We start from the raw sequence: 24682 nt of genomic DNA, 5'->3' as shown, positions 1-24682 counted from the left end.
CATTGTATCCATTTATACAGCTGGATATATACTGAAGCAATTATGGTTAAGTACCTTGCTCAAGGGTACAAAGGCAGTGTCCTTACCCGGGAATCGAACCTGCGACCTTTCGGTTACAAGCCCAGTTCCTTACCCACTGTGCTACACTCCGTCCATACACATCCTTCCTCATAGCTAAAACAGACCACTGCTTGTGGACGCACTGGCACAGTAAATGACAGTAAGAAAACAATGCACAGTCACTTGGGGCTAATGTTTTCAGTGTTGGAAGTGAGGTCACTGGTTTCTGTCAATAAAAAGGCTCAGCACTGAATTAATTGAGATTTCCCTCAATTAATTTTTATCCTTCTCAAGAGTTCAACCCCAAGAGAACAAAACCAACATTCCTATCCATCTTTAGCCTAATTTTCAAAGGCGGCTTTTGAATGTCGCTAAATTTACATTTTTCGTTTTTCGTTTCATTTTTATGCATTTGCTTCAATGTGGGAAAACCAGCACGGCATCAATTCTGGTTGCAATATGCCCATTGTACAAGAGCAATGAAAAATTTGTTTAAAGCAATCACTGCTGTCTTCTTTAAAATGACATACCTCCCAGACCATGTGATCTTATCTTCTTGACAAAGTCCAGGTGACTAAGAAGGATGTTTGTATCCAGGACGATGAGAAGATCCTGGTGAATATGTTCTTTACCTACAGATCACAATTGGTACCAAGTTTAGATTCATAAAAATCCTGACCAACACTGATCAATGCAATAGTATTTCACACAGTATTAGAAAATCCAGTAGTACTTTATGGCACATGAAACATTCATACACAGACCCATAAATGGAACATAACCCCAGCAGATGGTGGGATAATAGTGGCCATTTATCGATGTGAAAATTGTATTAGCACTTTATAAACACACTTGAACAGCGATCGATCAAATGTATTGGTGTTTGAACAGGAGATTGGGTTCGAGCACTGACAGTGACTCTTACTGAAGGAGAACGTGCTGATTTCCTCAGGTGGGTCGATGTCCATGCGGGTGAGTTCTCCATAGCTGTCCACCACGTTGACTTCCAGAAGCTTCTGAGATCGGGCCCGATGCAGCTCTGCAACCAACTGCATCTACACAAACAACACCGCAGCTGACGGCCCATATCTGGATGCACAAAAATACACACACACATATACACACACACACACACAGTTACACACATTCACATGCACACAAACACACACACACACACACACACACAGTTACACACATTCACATGCACACAAACACACACACACACACACATATACACACACACACATACACAGTTACTCACATTCACACACACACACACACACACACTACTATTGAGGACCCTCACCTGGATACAGGCATACACACTTACACACAACACTGAAGCAAGAAGAAACATGCATACACACACAGAGCGTACAGAAAGATACACATGCAAACCCCAAAAATGATAATAAATGCAGCAGTATTTGGTGACGCACTGAGCTCATTGTCCTACTGCATTAATGCATACACAAAAAGTTGAGCTCAGAGCAGTAAACAGGTCCAGAACTGTCTGGTTCACATAGAGGGTCTTTGGAAGCGTTCCAATCCAAACTGTTAACTGTACCTCCTGGTCATTGTCATAGGTTTCTGTGGCATTAGCAGGAACTCTTGAACTTGGTGTCTGAAAATACATAAGATTATAATTAAACTACATAAAAATGTATCATTCTAAATACAGAAGCTGTGATCATACCAAAACCAAGAAACAAATTCCTTGAGAAATTAAAATCAAATTCTAAAGATATGTTGGTTGCAGGAAAAGGAAGCGATGAAATATCAGCTTATGTTGAATAATGATAGACAGGGGGACTGTTTAGCCGCGTTTCCACCGCAGGAACTAGGAATCTTTTGAGGAACTCAGTGCGTTTCCACCGCAGGAACCAGGGTCTAAAGTTCCGGGGATTTTATTTTACCTCCAAAAAAGTCCCTGCTCGGGGGGTAGTACTTTCCAAAAGTACTGGAACTTTTGGGGTGGGGCGCAAGCGCTGAATATTTCTGATTGGTCGACTACTCGCAGTATTTTATTTTTAAAAAATCTGCGGCCGATTTATTTTCATAATAATAACTTGAATTCAAACTTGTATGTTATGCGGCGCAGTAGCCTACTTTTGGTTATAGCCTGCCAACGTCTTGGAACAGATGAGAAATTAAGATTGAGGATTATAACGTGTGCTCTTCTGTTCTTTTCTTGCTTTAGTATTCGTTTTATAAAATATTAAGCATTCGTGCTGGGACAGCATATTACGTACCAAAACATTCAAACGGTTTAATTCGGTTGCTGAATAATTTCTTCCGGATTTTCTTTGTTCGTCCGTTATAATTGACTCAAAACATTTGACACAGTTATGTGAGGTATGCCATAGTTCTGCGTAATTTACATTGGGGATACAGTAAAAGCAAACTAGAAATCACCTTCCGCACTTTTTGTCAGGGTAAAATAACATGTTAATTCTAGTAATCGTCCCTTTTGCTTTTTCAGACTGCCATAATTTCACTCTGCGATTCTTCAATTCCACAAAAAGACCAGGAAGACTAGACATGGACTCTATTTGTGGTTGCATGGTTCGCATCTGGAGGACACACTTCGCTGCTCCGCTAGCAGTAACTTTCAAGGAAAGCAAACGGTGACTGTACCACTGCAATATTGGTAAATGGACTGCATTTATATAGCGCTTTTATCCAAAGCGCTTTACAATTGATGCCTCTCACTCACCAGAGCAGTTAGGGGTTAGGTGTCTTGCTCAGGGACACCTCGACACGTCCAGGGCGGGGTTCGAACCAGCAACCCTCCGACTGCCAGACAACCGCTCTTACCTCCTGAGCTATGTAAATATTAATTTAAATTTTCACGCAAGTCCGAGTTTTCATTCTATTTATTCTTGTCATTTTGCGATTAGCCTATATTGGAAATGGCGATGAGTCTCGAATTAATCAATTCAACAGCAAATTGTTTACGACGTGTGCATGTTTTCTGCTGTTGTTACCAGTTATTTGTAGAATGTGAATGCATTCTGTCGTCTCGGATGTCAAGACATGAAAGTGAATGGTCGCATAAAAACATAATGAATGTATTTGAGAGGATATATAAAACAGTTACAATCTGTATATTGGTCTGTTATATCCTGTTTGTTGCATAACAACGGTCCAAGTCGAACTACCAACGAGAGTTTTGCTTGACAACGGTAAAATAATATGCCCAAACGGCCGCGGAAGAATATTATAATTTCAGGTGATTAAATCGATAAAAATCAATAAATACTAAAGTAACCATATATAGTCATTATTGGTAACCCGTTGTATAAGTGGAATAAACCCCATCCGGCTGTCCCTGTTATTGGAAAATAATGTACTTCGGTGGTAGTGCGGGGTTACAGAAGAAATCATAGGACAGATGGACCGACGACGACGTCGCTTTTATATACGTCAGTGGACTAATTTGCCTAATCTTCACGGGTCTTTAGACCGCGGTGGAAACGCAGACAACAATGGGCTGAAGGAACCTTTTAGTTCCTTGAAAAGTAGTTCCTGGGACTAAAAGTTGGGTGGAAACGCGGCTGAAACAGGCCTTTCAAAAAGGTGTCAACTCACCTTCTCAGGCAATGCCGTAGTGTTAAAGGCTGATACTCTTTTGTTATCAGTACCTAGTGCTTCCTGGTGTCTCCGAGAGGGTGGCAAGGAAGCCCTGACAAAGTGAGATGCTGTCAGGTTTACTTCACAGCTTGGCCTGGCTTTTTCTACTGTAGATTTTCTGTCAGAAAATGTACACGCAGAAGATACGACTTCAGCCTGAGGGGAACGCCTGGGGACTTTCGCAGCGATACTCCCTTTATCATCTCTAAATGAAGAGCTTTTCCAGACTTCATCTTTATTTACTACAACATTGGTCTTTTTGGCTATTTTAAATTGGAGAGGTTTATGAGGTTTTAGTCCAGTCTGTTCTTTCTGACCGTTCCCAGATGGGTATGAGCTTTCAGAGTGCTTGTGCGGCTCTCTGGAGACTGCTGCCGACGAGTTGACTGTTCCAGAAAAGGCAGCAGGTTGACTTTTGGGCTCTTGTGAGTGCTCCTTAGCGCCCTTTCCCCGTGAGCAAGAGACAAACCAGTCAGATTCCAACGCCTCCTTCGACCGTCGCTTCACCAGCTGTCTGCGCTGTTCCCCGAGTTCCTCCGAGCGGCGCTTCCTCCCAGGCTCCCCATCCGTTTTCAGATGGCTCTTCTCAGTGCAGTGGGGCTTTTTACTAGCATTCTCCGAGATGCTTGCACTGCTAGATGTTGAGTGCTTTTCTTTCACTTTTTTACAATGGTCTTTTTCCTTCTCTGAATGTGAAAGAGATCCCAGTCTGTATACAGGCTTTTTGTACTGTCTGTCTTTCCTCGGAGATCCCTCATAAGAGATTTTTTTAGTTGAAGGGAGAGAGTCCACCTGCCTTGACCTCCCCTCTTCATCTTGCATAAGCCTGCTGACAAAAGGCATGATTTAACTACAAGGGCAAAAAACTAGAACATTTTGCCACTATGTGCTCTGTGCATATCCACCTATCTACCTTATGTGATTGTGCACCTCAGTTTTCTGCTGACAGCAGTTATTCATATGAAAATGGACAAACTTCATGGCTTTCACAGCATACTTCCTATAACACACACCCATCATCACGGTCATTCATCACAAGAAGAGTTCAGACAACAAGGTCTGTCAAAGCTTACCTGACATGACAAGAGCTGGTGTATTTTCTCTCTGGGGTTTCTTTTGTCTTGTCATACTCCTTTTCTTTGGATGACTGAAAATACATAACACACCTTCCATATTTTTTTAAATCAGAATAATGTTATCGTGTGATTTCCACTCAAGTAACGGGATTCAATTAAAGCATTACATTATACTGTATTTGACGCTTTTATCCAAAGCGACGTACAATAAGACAACGAAACAACTACAGAACAGAGGTCCGATAAGATACAATACTCAATATGTATCAGTTATCCACAGCCATTAACAAAAAATCCAGTTCACACAGTAAGCAAAGGCTAGATCAGAATTAAAATGAATTAAAATTAAATAATTTCTGAATGACAGCTGTCAGAAAACATTCAATATGTTGGTGTAAACAAAAAGCCATTTTTTGTAACATTATGATAATGATGTAATCATTCACCTCGTCATTACTCTCGTACGAAAATGAAGTGGACCTGTCCCTGTCTTTCTTTTGCTTCTTCTTCTTCTTGGACTTTTTCTTCGACATTTTATCCGCAACTTTAAAGATGAAGTTAGTACAAAGTTAAGAATGTAAATTTAAAACTAAACTAAACGTAAATTCTTCTTAAAACTCGCAGCTAGCTAGCAAGTTGGGCAGTATGATTACAGTAATGTTACTGAAATAACCACAAGCAGTGTTAAACTAACGAGGCAGTGGGTGGATAGCTACGGGATAACAAATGACATTTCGCTGATTATCTAACTTAGCAAACATTTTGTGCGATTTCGGAATAAAACTGACATGACTATATTAGCTAACAGGCTAGACTAATTAACTTTTTCGGCGAGCTAGCCAACATAGTATGTTAACAGATATTTCATTGGAGAAAATCTTGGTTTCATTTTTTATCTGTTATTCTATTGATATAATAAATATACTGTATAACCAGACGTCATATAATACCTACTAGATTTAAGCATATAGAGCAAACCAAAATGTCATATTTTCATTTCAACTAAAAACTTCACACCGTGGAACCTACTAAGCCGTGGCATCAGTAAATGCAAACATCCGGTTTCCTCTACGTAACGGAAACGTTTCACATTGGATTCTGGGACATGTTGTTTCATAAGTTCACTGACTTTGCAGGAAAAGTTATTGAAATAATAGTTTTTTCATGATATAATATATGGTTAGAATCGCAGATCTATTATTTCATTCTACTGTTACATTTTCAAATAATATGAAGATTTTTTTTTTTAAATCGAAAATAGTAATAGCACTTATTTATAAAAGAAGATAATTTATGCTAAATGTAAGCATAAAACAATTAATTTCAAAACGCTAAAACATTTTTTAAAGCTACACCTGATTAACATAAGCCATGTTATAAATTGTGTGACCAATGATAGCAAGATGAAACCTCCAGTTGTAACCATAAATTGCAGCCACTGAACTCTACACACTCTATGGTTGCAGCCTAGTTTGGTTTTACGCAGTGTGCGTAAAGGATTAATCACATAACATAGGCCTACGCGTTTTACGGCTGTTTAGTAAAATGGCGGAGCAAAGGGAAGGAAGCTCTGTTCAACTACACCAGGAGGACGTCGATAAAAATAGTAAGTAAACTCTGAACTGTCGACGTTTTACTCAAACTAAATTAGTTTTTCATTTTATTAAAAATATTATTTTTGTACAGTACAATTTCTTCTCATTGAAATTGCTCAGCATTTGACTTTTATAACCGCTGAAGTAATCGATGGCCTCATCACGGAGCTCCGCCATAGGACCTAGTTGTAAACAATACGAATTTCACGAGATTTTGTTTTGTTAAGCCTGACGGGTCACAAATAAGTACTGTCGTTGTAATTGTATATGGACTCGATTTGTTTTCTTTCGATACATTTTTTGTTGTTGTCTACGTAGCATACTGTTAATTAGAAGTATAGGTTATTGTGCCATGGTCTGAACACGGAGCTCCGCAGCAGGACCGTGATGGTTGCAATTCCATATTTCCGACGACCTACCTCCCTTAACGCATAACGTTAGTACATTATGCTACAGTTCTCGTTTTGTTTTAAAGCTGCGTTGCCCGGAAGATGAAAACAATTATGGGAAATGACGATATTTTCAAAGATTCATAACCAATAAATCCCAATGGGAAATAAAAATAATAAAACACGAATTTGGTTTAATTTCCTAGTTAAACCGTTAAACCACCAGCGTGTACTTAGCGGTGGGACGAAACCATGCCATTGTGCACCCGATTTATGCAGTTAATGACAATCCTCACTCTCCTTCACTCGTTCTAAATGAGTGAACCGATTTTTATTTCGCATTTCTTAGAATTGAGTTTTCTCCGAATTTTATTAAAATATTTAAAAATGTCAGATACAGTGGATTAATTCAGTTAGGTTAGAATAATTATTTTGACTGGAGTCTTATGATAAATACATTAACTCGCATTTCTTTATTTTCCTAAAGTTTTCAGCGTGTTGATGTACAGCGTGTTGAAATATTTTCGGCATACTAAAAGTGTTATTGAATTGCCACATATAATCGTATCAGGCAAGTACTGGTACCTGTGGGTGAAACTAAATTCATCCTGGGCCAGATGGACTGAGTGTTCCCTCCACACTGTTGATGCTTCCTCAAAAATAACAAACGCAATCTACAGAATCTGATGTAATTAGGCTTATTGTAAGCAACTCAAAGTAACATACAAGAAACAGAGGCTGATCCGCGCGAAGCAGCTCTGAGCTCAACTCTAAATACACTCTTCCTATATACTGTTTTCTAGCTCCACCTGTTGTGGAGCTTAAACCCAAACCCCTCCTAACTGGCTTATCCCACTCTTACAACTGCATAGATTTCCCAACAATATTTCCAAGCCCCCATCCCTTAATATAAAAAATAAATGGTTAAATGTTCTAATTCTTGCCAAACAGTTACGTATTCTGTCCTGATCTAACCCATCCTACATCTGCATGGCATTATGCCCTACACATAACATATACTGGTAATACAATTTACTACAGCAATTTAATAAGTGAGGACTACAATGAGTGTAGATAATATATAATAAGTGATAATGATAAGCAATGACTGTGAACCTCTCAACCTTCCTTCCACATTTCTCCTTCCACATTTTCAAATTCTCTAACAAAGACGTCTTCATTAACAACCTTGACCATCTATCACTTCAGTACAGCGGGCTCCCTCCCTCCTGACAAAAACATGTTTTTTCCCAATTTGATATTCAGCTACATCTTCTTTCATGGTGACCAATGATAAGGTAAATAGTACCAGGCTGTACACTGGCCTTGAGGGCAGGTGCAGCTCCAGGCCCTAAGGCAACAATTAAACCATTATATCCTGCATTCTCCAAAGGCCCACAGCACAGGGTGTGAGGCCTACTGCGCAAAGTGTAATGAATGAAAAGGCATTAAAAAACATATATCAACAATGACTGTGCATAAATGTGAATAAGATAATGATTAAATTTGCATATTCCTCAACATACCGTATGATTTGTTTCCCCTCTGTGCGATAGTAAGTATACAGTATGATTTTTTCTCTCTCTCTGTGTGAAGGTGGAGACCCTCATGGAACACCACTCATCACACAAGAGGAGAAAATCAGACAGCTAGCTCATGTTGTGGGGACCCTCAGTAGTTCTGTTAAAGTGGAAGCTGGTCTGGGCAATGAGAAAACTGCATCTGCCTCTTCCACAGGTACATACAGAGACCAATTTCTAACTCTGCTTTCTGAAGTGTAGATATTTGTTTAAGAGTATGGGTACGGAAGGTTTAAGGTAAATATACCCAAATAAGTGTCACTGCTGCAACTTGTGCTTATTGGTAGATGTATTTACGGACTGAGAGCAAATAGATCAAGACATTAAAAAAAAAAAAAACATTCTCGTGCTATTTCAGAGAGACACATATCCATTCAGACTAAGCTGGAGGACCTGGAGACGCTGGCTGACTTGAATGGGCGTGAGTTACTGTTCTTTTCTTGAATTATGCTCTGTGGGTCTTATATGCTGAGTATACTTGCTGTACACAGGTGAATGTTCACTCTATGGGTTGTATCTACAGCTGGGAAAAAGGCCTGCCCCCTCTGCCCAGAAGAGAAGTTTAAAGCCTGCTACAGTCACAAGCTACGACGACATCTACAGAACCTACACTGGAAGGTCTACGTGGATTTTGAAGGTATGCGTACAATATCCCTTTTCATCTTGTGGGTCTTGTAGGTATGTTCCTTCTGTACAGTACAGTAAGCCTGATTTTGTTCTCACTTAGGGCAGAAGATGTGTATCTGCCATCTTCCCTGTCGACAGCTGAAGGCCAGCCTCAGTGGAGACCAGGTGTGACCCTGTCAATCAAACATTAAACTGTCCACACTCTTTGTCATGGTCATCAGGCAGCAGACGTGGTTGGGCAGAACATGCAGCTTGTGTGAAATAGTTACTGCACGTGTATGCGAATGCGCGTGTGCATGTGTAATAAAGCAAGCTGTTTGTCTAGTCTCCAGGTCGATTGGTGGCCCATTACCACTGTGTGGTGTGCTCCGTCACCATTACTCGCAAGACGGACATGATTAGCCACCTGAAGCGCCATATAAACAAGGGCGAGACTGTGGCCAGCTACACTGGAGGATCTCACGTCTCCTTTGAGGATCCAGGTAAGACTGAAGTCACTGTTGGCATTCATTGTCTGGTCATATTAGATGGCTCTGCACAAGGACCACTGCAGTTTAGTGTCTGCTGAAAAAATGCTTTGAAAATAATGAAGAGTGGGCTTTGGATACTGGCTGTGGCAAGGTGGTCCATACATACATGCGTAGATCACATTATTGTGAGATGAAGAGCAATTACATACAGAAGGTAAATTAACAATGGAATGGCTATTGCCATTCTCTCTTACAATGGATATCTACATTTTTTCCTGTTCCCTCCTAATAGTTCATATTGGGCAGGCCTATGAAATAATGAAGGAACTGGGTACCAACGTGCAGCTCCTCCCCAACCACACCACTCCACAGAAGAGCGATACCTATTTCAATCGCAAGATGAAAACAAATCGGTGAGGGCATCACATTTGATTTCTTTGTCATATGATCCTCTGTAATTCACCCTTTATTGTTGTTTGTGAGTTGAATTGCTTATTTTTCCCCCTTCTGTTTTTTCCCCCAATATCTGAAGTGTTCTATTTTTAACCATAAAGTGAAAGTAGTTAAAGTTGGGCATCTGTGTGTTTGTTTGCAGACAGTTGGTTTTCTGCTGCCTGGCTGTTCTGGCTGAAGAACGGAATCCCCTGGAGTGTCTGGATGCTTTTGGAGCCACAGGTAACTTCAGCCGACATTGTTCTGCACTGCAGTGATGCAGGATTGACCACAGTGTTGGCAGGTTTCTGCTCAATTGCTATTTTTACTGTTCAACCATTTTTGCTGCTCTTTTCAGAAGTTGAGTTCATAGCCAGGAAGCCTGGAAGCCTGTGGCACTACAGAATGTCAATATCAAAAACTGAGAAGCAATTATTTAAAGCCATAAAGAATGGACTTGCCTAATATATGAAAAGCAGGGATATCTAACCCCATCACTGCCAGGAAATGTGTGTGTGTGTCTGTGCTTGTGTGCATACATTTGCGTGTGTGTGTGTCTGTATTTGATTGCTTTAATACTAAATAAGAAGAAACTGTGTGTTCTTGTCCATCTGTATGCAGGGATCATGGGCCTACAGTGGGCCAAACACCTGCGGAATGCTGTCAAGGTGACCATCAATGACATCAACGAGGCCTGCGTCAAAATGATCCGTGAGAACTGCCTCCTCAATCGCATCCGGGTTGAGGGCGGGCGGGTGCCCCGCAACACAGACGCGGAGGAGGACGTGGAAGGGGTGCCCATTTCCACAGTGGAGGTCGTCAAGATGGACGCCAATGTCATCTTGCACCTACGACCTTTTGACTACATGTGAGTATGAAGCGATCTCACTGTGTTAAATGTGTGAAACCCTGCTCAAAATCCAAGAATGTTTTGAAAAGATGTATTGATTCCCCCCACCTCCTTGTTATATATCATAATGTCAATAAAGTTAAAAAAAGAAAAGATGGCTTGACCAGGCTATACAAGAGCATTCAGGATCAGTGGAGGAGAGTTGTAACATACCCAATACATAAACACAGTTCTGTTTGAACAGCATTTGTATTTTGCCATGTTGTCAGACACCTGGACCCCTTCGGCACGTCGGTGAACTACCTGGACGCGGCTTTCAGGAACGTGCGGAATCTGGGCATCGTGTCGGTGACGTCCACGGACACGGGCTCGCTCTACTCCAAGGCCCTGAACGTCACCCTGCGGCACTACAGCTGTCAGATCGTCAGGACCGAGTACTACAGAGAGCTGGCGGCTCGCATGGTGGTGGCGACGATAGCGAGGTGCGGTGGGCCACACTGTTTTCCCCACCCCTGTTATTCACCCAGTATGTGCATTTGTAGATCTGTGTGTTCCTAGATCTATTTAACCCGCCTGTTATGTGTCAAAATCCTATTGATATGTGCTGCTTAATTGAGTTGTGTCTGTCTGTGTGTGGGCACATTTGCGTGCAAGTGAATGTATGAGAGAATGTCGGCATATGTGTATTGTGTACATGTGCGTATGCATCTTGGTAACTGAGAGTATGTGAGAATTTGTTCTTTGTGTGTGTGTGCATTTGTGTGTATCTGTGAGTGAGAATGTGTGTGACAGAGTATGTGTATGCATCTGTGAAAGTGTTTGTGTATGTGACTGAGTGTGTGTGTGTGTGTGTTGGTGGGTGTGTGTGCATCTGTGAGTGAAAGAGTTTGTATGTGACTGAGTGTGTGTGTGAGTGTGAGTGAGTGAGTTTGTGTATGTGACTGAGAGTGTGTGTGTGTGTGAGAGTTTGTGCGTGCGTGCATGCATGTGTGTGAGTGAGAGAGAGAGTTTGTGTACGTGACAGTGTGTGTGTGTGTGTGTGTGTGTGACTGAGTGTGTGTGTTAGTGTGAGTGTGAGTGAGAGTTTGTGTACGTGACAGTGTGTGTGTTGGATTGGCAGGGCAGCAGCTCGCTGTAACAAAGGCATTGAGGTACTGCTGGCTGTGGCATTGGAGCACTTTGTTCTGGTGGTGGTGCGGGTACTGAGGGGCCCCACGCAGGCAGACGAGGCCGCCAAGAAGATCCGCCAGCTCATTCACTGCCAGTGGTGTGAGGAACGGGTCTTTCTGAAGGCGGGGAGCATGGTGGAGGGTAAGGCTTGTCTCTGGCTTCCACTCAGATTCATTTATGCCTATATTTTTTAATGCATCTTATAATAATAGGTTTTATTAATATAGCACCTTTCACATAAAATGTAGCTTAAAGTGCTCTACATTCAGCACTAAAATCAAAACAGTCTCTTTAACACGTAAGTCTTACTTCTGTATTTAAGTATTATATTTTGATATTTTGATTAATGATAAGATAAGGATGATAATTTGATCTTTGCAAGCAACTAAGCGTCTTTATGCTTTAGGTTGGTTCTGTGAACTTACACATTTTCACCTCATTCCTCTCTGCAGAGAGCCTGTACAGACAGCTGCCCTGCAACTGCCACGGAAGCATGCCGGGGAAGACGGCCGTGGAGCTGGGTCCCCTCTGGTAGGCTTCCGCCCGTCCTCCCTCCGCACGGCCCCGCCGCGCGCGCTCTCAGGGCCGACGGCGTGGGGCGGGGAGAGCGCCACCCGCCCGCGGCCTCACCGTCTCCGTTTCTCCGTCCAGGGCGGGGCCTCTGTTCAACACCGGCTTCCTCAGGAGGATGCTGTTCGCGGCGGTGCACCACAGCATGGACGACATTCAGCCCCTGGTGAAGCTGCTGATCTGCGAGTCCGAGTGCACCACCCTGAAGCCCCTCTCCACCCACGGCCACGTTCTCCTCTCCAACCAAGGTGCGCCGCTCGGGCCTACTGACCCACAAGGCTCCTTTTTTACACTGATTACATCCACCCGTTTGACCGTGTGTTTTTTCATGTGTCGTCCACAGTGGAATGCGGCGTGGTCATTAAGACTTCACAGAAAGCAGAGGAGGCTTCGTCGGCCGACCAATCGGGTATCGGCTTTTCTGTTTCGTACGAGTTGGAAGGGAAACAAAATGGGAGTGATGTGATTTGGACCGGGTTAAGATTTGTTGGGAAGTTGCGCATTGGGCGTGTCGATTGAAGAGCGTGTGTGTTTCAGGGAAGAGGAAGATGACTGAAGAGTCTGGGAACGTGGTGAAAAAGGCTAAACCTGAGGCGTCGCTGGAACACCCTCCCTTCTACTACAGCATCCATCGCCACAGCATCCGCGGCATGAACATGCCCAAGTGAGTCACAACAGGGAGTGTCCGGCTGAGTCTGAGAATCAGGCATTACTGGAGCCAGGAAAGCATTACTGCATCTCTGGCTTTCAGCTGAGAGAATGATTCCAGACTCTTTATGAAGCTTAACCCTTTAAAGGAGCCAGATTACAAATATGTGATTATAATATTCTTAAGTGAACATTCTAATGCTGATGTAACAATGACTACACAATGGAGTTTTGGAATCTAGAACACTGACTTCATAACGTTCTAAAAACTCTACTCTTCAGAGGGTTAACAAGAAGTGCTCATTTCTGTACACCTCTGCTCCTTCAGGTTGAACAAATTCCTCCAGTACCTGTCAGAGGCCGGTTTCAGAGTGAGCCGGACCCACTTTGACCCGACGGGGGTGCGCACGGACGCCACCCTGGACCAGTTCAAGGCGGTCCTCACCAAGTACAGCGTGCCGACCTACACCACGTCCCAGACCGGGGGCCTAGGGCTGAGCGCTGAGGAGGGGGGCAGGAAGGTGGAGTGACTCACTGGAGCTAAAGACTGGCACCTGCCGTCACCACGTTCTGACTGCACTGACTTCTTATCTTTACTGCTGGCAACGGCGTTTGTGTTTTTACTTTTTAACGCGTATGGCTGACTGCACATGAACGTACATTTAGAAAATTACACTATATGCGTTTCATTATAATGGCTATGCCTCACTGCCCACACACACACACACACGACTACTAGCATCATAGCATAATAATCCCTCTCCTAATATGCACTGATTTGGTGCAATCCTGTCTGTTATGGGTTGTTGGTGTGGTCACCTGCAGTACTCCAGCAGTAAGTGGAAATGAGGATAGGCTCATTGCACTAAGGAGTCTCTCAGCATTCTGCAATATTCACGCACATTAATACCCTTTACAAATCATTTAGCACATTTGTAAATGGTACTGAATTTCAATTGCAGTAGAACCTCAGTCAGTGTTTCAGACTAGCTGGTCAAATGGGTAGGAAACTTAGAGTAGCATGTGAAATTGTCTTATCAGGATCCATACCATAATTGATATAAAAAGGCCAGCATCAAACAGAAACAAATGTTAAAAATATAAAAATATGAGAGGTGAAAATTGCAAACGCATACAATTTTGGAAGGTCAAACATTTGACAAAAAGAAGGGTCAGAACAAAACGTGGTCAAAGACAGAAAGTCATTAGGAGATACTACTGTACATCATTGGGAAACAAATGATGTCAGAAAATGAGGAAAAAATAAGGCTGCAGTAATGTAGTTATGCATTAGTGTAATTTCCAAAGTTCTGAATAACTTCCATTCCAAATGTGTTTATCTGAGGTTCTATGCTATGTGGTACATAAATTGCAGAAGCAAAGTTGCACAGACTGCATGGGTCTGCAGTTGGGGGGTTACTGACAAGCTTTGGCCCAGTCATTGTTTTATTTACTGTGAAGGCTTGCAATACTATAGCCAGAGCACATTGCAAGACAATATTCTTAAAATGTGATTTAAATTTTTGTTCTCTTGAACACTGCTTGGCATATTATATTTCTTTTAAGAAAAAAATGTTGTGCGTACAGTAAATTATTTACTGTGTGATTTTGTGAATAAACTCCATACGTGCAGTGTTTGATGGACTCGTTATGCTGTACTTTGTCTCAGTAGCAGGTGTGTTTTAATTTTAAATTACTGCCTAACCTAGTTAAGGGTCGGGTGACATAATAAACCCTGTTCAGCTTATTCATACGTATTCCCACTTTCACTTTTGCAGTGTGGTCTGTAGAAAAGCTTCAACTTCCAACATCGATGGCCAAACAGTTCAGGATTCAGCACGGCAGAGAAAAAGCAATCGTGAAAATGCAGGAACAGAGAGCATCTCTACCCACGTGGAAAAAAATAGTATGCTGTAATATACCCAAAGTATATAATTTTATACTTAAGAATACTTGAAGTGTAATTAAAAAGTTTATATAAAGTATGCTTAGTATACTATTTCACATGGACTGTGAGTTACGACAGGATAAAAGAATAACAAAAGGATGATTGGGGAACTGTGAGCCAAGCAAAATAACAAATACAGGAGCTTTTTTTTCTTGCGTTTATACATTTTTCCCCAAACAACATGAATAACCGTAAACCAATATTAATGAAATTACACATTCAACTTAAAGCAGAACCAGCTACAGATAGATACCCCCCCCCCCCCCCCAGAGGATCTTTTTCTGTTCCTCACTAATAATTTAGGTATTTTTTGTTTAAATTACGGGTTAATGGTTTCATTTACAGTGCTCAGGACAAAACGAGCCTCATTTCTTAAAAGGTCAAATATTCACGTTCAGCATCTGTGGTGCAGCACACTATAATTACATCCCAGTCCTGTTTTGTGCAAACTGTCATGTTGCACAGGCAGATGATTAATGGAGGAGGAAAAGAGCCTGCTGTAACAGCATCAGGGCCCACACAGCTCTGTCCTTAAAAATCCGCACCGGCCGTTTGTGAGGTGCATCTTTTTGTATTAAGTGCTTTCGTTTGATTGTTGGCTAAAAATGAAAGCCAGATACATGCTCAGAGACACTCTGGCTCATTAGATGAACTACTGAGTGAAACTTGCTTGTCTAAATACAGTTTTCTTTTAAATGCAAAAGTTAAACTTTAAACAGAAAAGCAGTCGGCCCTCTCTAACAGGTCAACTAATGTCTTACGGATGATTGACAGGGACTTGGAGGCTAATGTGCAAGGCTCACATTACACTAAAACAGGCATGGATTTAATCAATTCATTGCCAAATAAAAAGTGCTTGATCTGAACATTAAACAGAATGGAATTTTTGTGATTCATAGAAATAATAAATGATACACGATACCCCACACACACGCACGCGCGCACATACACTTTATCCCGTACAAAAGACGAAAAAAGAAGCCACAGTTACTCAAAACAGGAGGTCCTGCGACTAATGACTCCCAACAGGAAAGGGATGAGAGGAGGAATGGTGGCAGTTTTTTGGCCTGTCCCATGGCAGGTCTATTTGTGTTCCTTGGTGGGGGCGAAGTACAGTTCCATGGGCTTGTTGACCTTCCAGTATTTCTCACTGACCAATTCCAAAGAGAAGGACCCATTCAGGACCTGGGACAGTGAGGACAGAGAGACGTCACATAACCCACATTTGTATCCTCCCGGCTTGATCGCTGTAATGTTTTATTGTCCAGCTGTACAATTCACCCCTGAAACATCCCCAACTTGTACAGAATGCAGCTGCTAGAGTTCTTACCAAGAAATGGGAACATCAGTCCAGTGCTCAAATCTCTGCACTGGCTGCATTCAAATTTAGAATTTACTAGATTCAGCTGTTAACTTATAAAGCTCCAGACTATCTTAGTGAGTTACTTATTCCTTACTCTCCTTTGAGATAACCAGCATTTTAAGAATGAAGTAATGTGGAAATTCCATGTATATATGAAATTACAATGGGTGTAGAGCCTTCTCTTACAGAGCTTGTGTCTGATGGAACAATCTACTTATGCACTCTGTCTTTAAATGTAACCTTAAAACTTACCTCTTTAGCCAATCCTATAGTTGGCCATTCATATAGTTCTACTGTATATCCTGTGAAATGATCAAGTTTAATCATGGAGTTTATGAAGATCGGTGCAGTTGCCTAGACTGCTGAGTGGGCTGGGGCATACTTGCAGTACTGCCACTCAAGCTGTCAGGACCACATGCTCACTTATTAAATCTAAGGAGCACTTGTTAATGGGCTGTTTGCACACATCCAAGGTGTCAAGCTAGCCATTACAGAGCTGACACACTTGGTAGATTAGCCTGTGTTTCTCCTGCCCATCCCTCGCCCTGAATTCATGGACCACTCCAGCCTGTTTCCTTGCTGTGGTCATGGACCATTGCAGCCTGTTTCCTTGCTCTGGTCATGGCCTGCTACAGCCCTGTTCCTACCCTGGTTCATGTCCACGTCTTGACACAGCCTGAAGCTCCAGATGTATCACTCAGGCCCTCTAATCTGCGCTATACTGAACAATACAATTTGGACTTGTTAGTTTATTAGCTCAACTGTGACCTGCTCAGCCCATTTTATTTGCTGTGATTGATCCCTTATTACATTTATGTTACATCCATTCTACCACCTCCATTCTACCACTGCTTTACACCAGGCCATCTAGTGTAGGACAGGCTCCTCTTTTGAGCTGAGCTACCAGGAGACAGACCAACGATATGACCTAGTTATGGCACAGTCTGGACAGGTAGGCTTTTGGTTCAGCCCTGGAATATTGTGGTTCTGACGGCTGCAGATAACTCTCTCCGCCACTGGGGGGCAGTAATTTATAAGGACAGTTGACATGCATGGCCTCTGTGAGGAGGAAGACCCAAACACTCAGAAGTCACCCAGCAGAGAGGTATTCCAGGTGCAACAATCCAAATCATGCTTGTAGAAATACAATCAATTGTTAAGTGCTACGGGAATAATTGGGAATAACAGTTTCATTAAATTTCAATAGCACAGACATGAATAAGCCATAGTTCAGACAGCAAAAAAACTAGCTGTGCATTATAAACATTAAATGGGGCTAAACATGCAGTTGCATACTTATCATACTTATCATTTTTCAGGGGTACTTTTTTTGGTCTCTGTTTCTGTCTGACTCACAGACATGCATAACCAGTCCTCCAGATGTACACCGATCAGCCGCAACATTAAAACCACCTACCTAATATTGTGTAGGTCCCCCTCGTGCTGCCAAAACAGCTCTGACCCATCGAGAGATGGACTCCACCTCTGAAGGTGTCCTCTGGTATATTTGGATTTCTGTATATATTTGTATCTACTGTAAATTTGCATCTGATTGTGTTAATTTGTTGACTTTGATGCTGCAACAGTGCAAATTCCCCCCAGGGATCAATAAAGTACACTACTACTACTACTAATTACATTATTGGTTTTTATTACATAAAAATTTTGAAATGGATTACATTATTGGTAGTTTATTACATTATTGGTTGCTACAGGGCTATAAAAAGCTAAGATATTGTTAGAGGGTGAATTATTTCCACATGATTTTAAAAACTCTTGACGGGTCAGAGCTGTTTTGGCGGCACGAGGGGGACCTACACAATATTAGGCAGGCGGTTTTAATGTTGTGGCTGATCGGTGTGTATGGTCTGGCAACACACCAAAAAATGGATCCCTCCCTCTAGATCCCTCCCTTTTGAGCTCCTCTTCCACCATTGCCAAAATGAGTTGTTTTTGAGCTTCAGAACTACAGGTGAAAGGCTGTTACAAACTGTCAACGCTGCTGCACAAGTACCCTGTATGCCAGCGGAGCCTGATGCACCTACCGTGAACTGACTGTTGGCAGTGGGGATGTAGATGGTGTATTGCTTCTCACTGGCTGCCTCCACATTAATGGGGCTGGCATCTCCATTCTTACGAAGCTCCTCGAGGGCTAACCTCACAGCCAGGTACTTGGACAGGTGGTCGACTGTGGCATTTCCAGAAGTTTTGATGTACCTGGGGACAAATCCAATATCACACTCAATTAATAACAGGTATTACTCTACACCCAATGCCTAAAGCACTGTGATTGGTAAAGTTACTCCGGCTTACAAATGATTATATTCTATTATAATTATATATTGTATTTTATTTGTGAACATTATCTGTTAACACAAATATTTACTAATATATAAAGTGCACTAATATATATTTGTACTTGAGACCACTGCATGTTTGCCTGGCAGTGTTTCCAGTACCATCTACAGGAGCACCACAGGCACAGTTCAAGCACTGTTTCTATTCACACTTTATACAGCTTATTTTAAATATAATACCCCTGCAGGTCATCTTCAGAAATTTTCTGATGTCTCTTTAACGGTGGACAATGATCATGGGGCGTACAGAAAGAAAATGGAGGAGTTTGTTAAAAGGAGCCAAGAAAACTGGCTCCAACTTAATGTAAACAAGAGCAAGGAACATCTGGTGTTTAGGATGGTGGATAGGAAAAGCCACCCTGTGCCCCCATTTTCATAGTGCCATCATACAGGTTTCTGGGGGTCCATATTGATCATAAGTTGGACTGGTTGCATTGTCGGATATCTGTTTTTTTTTTCTATCCCCTTCAAGAAACAGACAATGTAATTTGATTGGGCCAACTTTCTCTGTGTGATCATTTGAATGTATCCACTTTATCTCTGTCTCCCTTCCCCTCCTCAAACATCAAAAGGAAACATCTTTTGGCAGTTCGGGTCACCCGAAGGTCTTCTGTATACAAACATGGGGTGTCTGGAGTTTTCACTCCTTTGAAAGTTTATTGCTTTATTACTTGAAGACACAGGACTCATAGATCCAGGTGGCTAAGAATCCCATTAAAAAGGACATTCATGTTTGGTCTCATCATAAAGAATGTAAACAAATTCATCTTTTCATAATAATCTCATAGTGCTTAGTACTGCTTCCAAAAACATAAGGCCACTGTAAATCTGCCAGCCTTGTGATAAGACCCCATCAGACCCTCCTCCCACACCTCACCCATCTAACCAGCTATTCTCCCCCTCTCTCTCAACCACTCCGTTCCTCTCCCTCTCATGCAACAGCATAAAATGTGGACCTTTCTTTACTTTGAGGCTAGAGTTTTAGGGTGCTTAACAGTTAACATCTGTTGTGTTGGATTGTTCAGGGGTTGATGTCTCCTGTTGCCATCTGAGGAATCTGAACTTTATATCTGGGTCTGGTGTTTGGTGTGTGCAGGGTCTGAAGTTTTTGCCTCACTGCACATCTGGCATTTTAACATTGTCATCCCTGACTTTTTGGAATATTTGGCTGTCTTTTGGTTTCTTGGGTTTTGAGAGAAACAAGCTGTAGTTCGGTAATTTCCTTCATCCATTTCCTTTGTAACTGTTAACTGTCCATGTCTGTAACATTTATTATTTGTTAAGATGGTTTGAACCTTCGTCTTTAGATTAGATGTTTTTTTTGGTAACTTAATAAATTCCTCAATTTTAATGTGGGTTGTACATTTTGATAAAGGATAATCCAACAGGTTGCTCTGCCTATCAACAAATCTGATCAACAAATTGATCATCCCCTCTCCCCTCCTCAGTCTGCAATCGGTTGCCCCCGGTTACTTCTCGTTTAGGGCCACACTGAAATCGTAGAGCCGGCTGTGCCTACACAGAATTCTCTCTGGAGCTCAGCTGCAAGCTGAAGCGAGCGCGGCTCTCGTTCCTGACGCTAACCCACTAACTGACCGGTCACGACCGCGGCCTCAGAGGGGCGGGCCCACCGTGTCAGCGCCGCGTCGTCTCTCTCCATCAGCGTGGGGTGGGGCCGGAACACCAGCTCGATCTCGCTGGCCCCGTCCAGGGCCGGGTCCGCCGCGCCGTTCTCCGCCGTGTTGTCCATGTCCAGGCCCGAGTCGTCCGACGTCTTGGTGCGCTTGATGCTGGGCCCCGCCTCCTGGTTGCTGTGCACCGAGGTGTTGCTGCAGTGGGAGCTGTCGCCGTTGTCCTCCGCCCCGCTCCCGTTCTCCATCTGGTGCTTCTTGCCCCTCTGTCTGTGGGGACAGTGAGATGCGAGAGACAGGGGGGGACATTTTTAACCCCATTTTTCTGCTTCAAATATAGAAATATACACATGGTCACCAGAACTACATTATACTATAACTTTTAACTGCAATATGTAGCCAGGCATAACTATATTCATATATATCACAAAAAGAGTACATTATAATAGAAACCTCTTGACAGCATTGAAAGAAAATGTCATGCAGTTACATATCCAGAAATAATCTGAACATATGGTTAATGACTATATCCATCCATTCATCCAAAAGTGATTTTCAATAAAAAAGCATGTTTCCACTTCATCATTTCCTTGGTGTACAAAGCTTGTCTTTTATATCACATTGTCTTTCATTCACATTCTCTACAATACATCCAGTACAGTTAACAGTTCAACTCCCGACGAAAGGCCTTCAGCTTGTGTCACCTACATGCTGTCAGACTGATTTATTGACACACAAATATATAAACACTGCAGATATTTCCTGTTTACCACAAAACACACACAGTGAAAAAAACATGACTCCACACAACAGGTTCTCACCGGTATATGGCCTGGATCTTTAGGCCCTCCTCGATGCTGTCGCTGAGGGCTTGCTGGTTGTTGTGTTTGCTGATGCGGGCCAAAACCCGCTCCTGGTGGGCCTCATACTCATCTCTGCTGGGGTAGATCTTACTGATCAGCGCGTCAAAGTTGGGGTCTGGCCTTAGGGAGCGCTTCGACACCAGCTTCTTCCTACACGTTGGACACTCTTTGTTCCTGAGGGGGAGAGTAAATCATAAGTTCAGACTGCCGGGCAGGACAGGGTTGAGTGAACAGTTCAAACACTGAGAGAACACTTCAACCCACAACCCAGAGTTGCACAAATGAGACGGACGCAGAGCAGTCTTATCTAGACACCACGTCATGTGAAAATACACACCATAAATATAAATAAACTTTAATTAAATCGTTTTGCTGGAGGAAAACAAATCCGGCCCATGAAACACAGCTGAATAGAACATGGCTGCTGCTTTAGGTTATCCTGAAATAGACAATGCAATGAAGAATTATTTTCTGGGCCACCATTGAACTGTGCCTTTACACACTGAAAAAGGCCTGGTAGGTCTTGTCAGTACTTTTACATCTCATATCTCACATGCACCCCCCCTCCACACATACACACACACACACGCACGCACGCACACACACATAAGCACACACACGCACACACATACACACACACACGCACCCGGATCTCAACGCTGTTATGATGCAGTCAGCGCAGAAGCGGTGCAGACACTCTTTAGTGGTCATCGTGTTCTTCAGCATGTCCAGGCAAATGGGACACATGAGCTCACTGTGCAGGCTGCGGGGAGACACCGCAATCTCCAGCCCGTCCGTTATGGCCTCCTGCAAGGCACAGCACAGGAAATCACCCCTCAGCAGTGACAAACAGCACCACTGCTACGGCAGCCCCAGCCTGGCTGAAAATAACATGCTAATTACGTACGCACATCTTAGTAAGGCAGGAAATCCTCTGAACGCAACGTTACAATATGCCACTCAGTCAAATAATTGCACAAGCAATCACAATAATACAGAGCCTAGCAACATCAAAGGCAGGCACATCAAAAGCTTCTCAACAAAACAGGGTTTCTACACAAGCTTTTTGTGTAGTTGTGTAGTTTCCTGCATTAGCAAACTAAATGCATCAATAATACCAGCGCAACAGATGACCATTGAAATAAGGAACAATTAACGACAAATTATAGTTGCAGTTGAGCTATATAGTTTGAGCTGTCGTGTTATTGTTTGGGGAACTTTTGGGAGAGCTTTCTCCAGTCCCCTTTCCAGATGGGGGTGCTGCCATACCTTCAGCAGCCCCGTTCCCACATTAATGGGTTAGGCTCATTGCCCTTGGCTCTGTCACCAAAATTCTTCATTTTTCACAAATAGTTTAGTCTCAGTGACCAGGTGGCCACACTTTCACTGCAGGACCCCAAAGATTTCACCTGTTGGTCTATAATTGAATCAATTGAAAATGTAACCTCTTTCTAAAGAAATATTTTGTCATTCAGCACATTACAGAAAATTAAACAATTAGTTGATCTGACTGATAAAAATGATAAATTGAACATTTATTCTTCATGACATGCATACCTAGTTGTACCATGTTTTATAATAATAATAAACCTTTATTTGACTAGGAAGTCACATTGAGATTAAAACCTCTTTTACAAGTGAGACCCAGCCAAGACGGCCAAAGCAGTATAAAACAGCATACAAAACAACAACAATGACAACAGTAGCACACAGAATAAAACAACCAACGTGATAAGTACACAGCGGACTCACAGAACTGAGTTTTAAAACCACTGCTCAATAGATTCATAACTACACTCTTTGGGTAGTGTATGATCCACGGTAAGAATGCAGAAGATAAACTCAACGGGATAAAAAAAAAAAAAGCATACAGATGATGCCTGGTCTCTTACCTGCGGGGTGCGCTGCAGTTCGTATAGGCTGAGTTCCCAAGTCTTACTGAGGGGCAGCACCCCGTTGGTCTGGACTATCTGGGTCATCGTTCCGGCTGGAGACACGCGAATGAAAGAGATGCATTAATTTAAGTAGTGACGATGAAATGTTTTGCCTCCAGATTTTTCCCTATGGACACCACAATAATCTTACCTGCTAAATCACGTCCTCGTGACGCATTTTTGAAATCAAAATATGTGCATCTTTCTGACGTTTGCGCAAAGATAATTCCCCATGGGGGAACATTTGGATGATATTATGTATTTACAGTCAATTTCTTCATTGAAATTAAAGGAAAGTGTTCATTACTACAGAAACATTAGGCATGCAGATGCCCCAACAACTAAACAAGTCTCACGCCGTCTTAACAATAATTCATTTAAAAAAGCATTATTGTTAATACAAATAAGCACATATGTTCCATAACTAAAGTATGCGGCTTATAAAGACATTTTTTTCAAATAACCTTGATAACACACGGAATGGTATCTACTGTACCTTACAGTTTTCATCTGACTTCACTCACAGTAATCGTCTTTTGTGTGGTAGATTTCAACTGTGCACATGCATAGCGCGTCAACAAACAATGGTCTTCCTCTTTCATTTGACAGTTCTGCATATAGTGATTGTTCCTTGTTTATTAGTAAACATAGTAAATCGTCAAAAGGCAGTCAGTTTGGTGTCTTTTATTTGACAAAAATAAGAACACAGCCAACGAGCCATGAAGGTATCCTATAGGTTCGATGCTACGTTGTTTCGATGAACCCTTGCCCTCGTATAAACTACGATTGGTTTTCGGTCTTTTTCAAGCTTTGCAGGTTATCTCTACTTTTAAATGCATAATAGATAGTACATAATGTTGCATCAACGTTGTTTACTTACATTTCGTGTGTAGCCTACTGGATACACTGTAGCATATCTCCCTGCGTGTTCGTGCAAGACTCAATATGGCGAATCACGAGTCCGCAATGGACTTTGGGAAACGTAGGGAAATAAATATTCATATCACAGTTCTCTTATATGACAATACAATATCTGACGCCGAAACGTGACCTTTTGAAATTACACGTTTTAATACGTCCTAATCGGCACATAGGTACAAAAATCTTCATAGAACGTACGTAGCCTAAAATTATCTGTCTGAAACTGTAGTCTACTTGAAATTGAAACAATTTGTGTTCAATGTTTGAAAACCAAAAGGTTTAAAATCACAAAAAGGTTTTTTATGTGATTAGACCTAATCATGCTCAAGTATTGCAGTAAGCTAACACAAACATGCCTACTAATTAATACGCCTTTAACAAAGCAGCAGGCCTCCCCAAAACAGTACAAATTGTAAAAGCCCATCTTCAAATAAACGGTTAAATTTTATGATCGAAATAAAGACAACATAAAAAAACATTAGTTTTGAAAGGTGGCGAGAAGGCTGCATGGTGGAAATGACAGCAGACAGCAGCCACATAAAATTAAGCTATAGTCGTGTGCTGG

General features: G+C 42.1%; 3 protein-coding genes across 11 annotated transcripts in view; 1 reads left to right on the top strand and 2 right to left on the bottom strand.

Annotated features, from left to right (window-relative positions):
- The window catches only part of swt1 (SWT1 RNA endoribonuclease homolog), a 28196-nt gene extending 20702 nt beyond the window's left edge, over positions 1 to 7494 (bottom strand). For 2 of the 8 annotated variants that reach the window (XM_064332108.1, XM_064332109.1), the window contains exons 1-7: positions 5799 to 5823; positions 5216 to 5313; positions 4767 to 4840; positions 3652 to 4522; positions 1628 to 1684; positions 974 to 1115; positions 591 to 692 (exon numbers count right to left, since the gene is read on the bottom strand). In XM_064332108.1, coding sequence (XP_064188178.1) covers positions 591 to 692; positions 974 to 1115; positions 1628 to 1684; positions 3652 to 4522; positions 4767 to 4840; positions 5216 to 5313; positions 5799 to 5811 — 1357 coding nt within the window. In that variant the 5' untranslated portion in view covers positions 5812 to 5823. Of the gene's footprint in view, positions 1 to 590; positions 693 to 973; positions 1116 to 1627; positions 1685 to 3651; positions 4523 to 4766; positions 4841 to 5215; positions 5314 to 5723; positions 5866 to 6783; positions 6951 to 7338 lie in introns of those variants that run through there. The other 6 variants (XM_064332115.1, XM_064332117.1, XM_064332116.1 and 3 more) reach the window with 6 other exon arrangements.
- On the top strand, positions 6217 to 14737 carry trmt1l (tRNA methyltransferase 1-like). Its single transcript, XM_064332118.1, has 16 exons — positions 6217 to 6375; positions 8350 to 8490; positions 8692 to 8754; positions 8857 to 8970; positions 9061 to 9125; positions 9286 to 9442; positions 9723 to 9843; positions 10026 to 10105; positions 10484 to 10730; positions 10982 to 11194; positions 11833 to 12023; positions 12335 to 12413; positions 12534 to 12700; positions 12796 to 12861; positions 12990 to 13116; positions 13429 to 14737. Exons 1-16 carry the CDS (start codon positions 6315 to 6317, stop codon positions 13628 to 13630), a joined length of 2094 nt encoding a protein of 697 aa, XP_064188188.1. The 5' UTR covers positions 6217 to 6314; the 3' UTR covers positions 13631 to 14737.
- Positions 14738 to 15059: 322 nt separating this feature from the next.
- LOC135253166 (E3 ubiquitin-protein ligase RING2-like) lies at positions 15060 to 24628 on the bottom strand. 2 transcript variants are annotated; one of them, XM_064332122.1, is made up of 7 exons: positions 24077 to 24628; positions 23155 to 23249; positions 21909 to 22069; positions 21221 to 21436; positions 20400 to 20669; positions 18457 to 18628; positions 15060 to 16233 (listed from the first exon to the last, which is right to left on the bottom strand). In XM_064332122.1, the coding sequence occupies exons 2-7, from the start codon at positions 23239 to 23241 to the stop codon at positions 16132 to 16134; spliced, it is 1008 nt and encodes a 335-aa protein (XP_064188192.1). In that variant the 5' UTR covers positions 23242 to 23249; positions 24077 to 24628; the 3' UTR covers positions 15060 to 16131. The 2 variants fall into 2 exon arrangements, with proteins under 2 accessions (XP_064188192.1, XP_064188193.1); XM_064332123.1 differs by lacking the exon at positions 24077 to 24628 and adding an exon at positions 23693 to 23912.
- Between the last annotated feature and the right edge of the window lie 54 nt (positions 24629 to 24682).

This window comes from Anguilla rostrata, chromosome 4 (genome assembly GCF_018555375.3).
Source record: "Anguilla rostrata isolate EN2019 chromosome 4, ASM1855537v3, whole genome shotgun sequence".
NCBI lineage: Eukaryota > Metazoa > Chordata > Actinopteri > Anguilliformes > Anguillidae > Anguilla > Anguilla rostrata.
The sequence above is the reverse complement of the archived record's forward strand: the minus strand, read 5'-3'. Positions and strand labels throughout refer to the sequence as shown.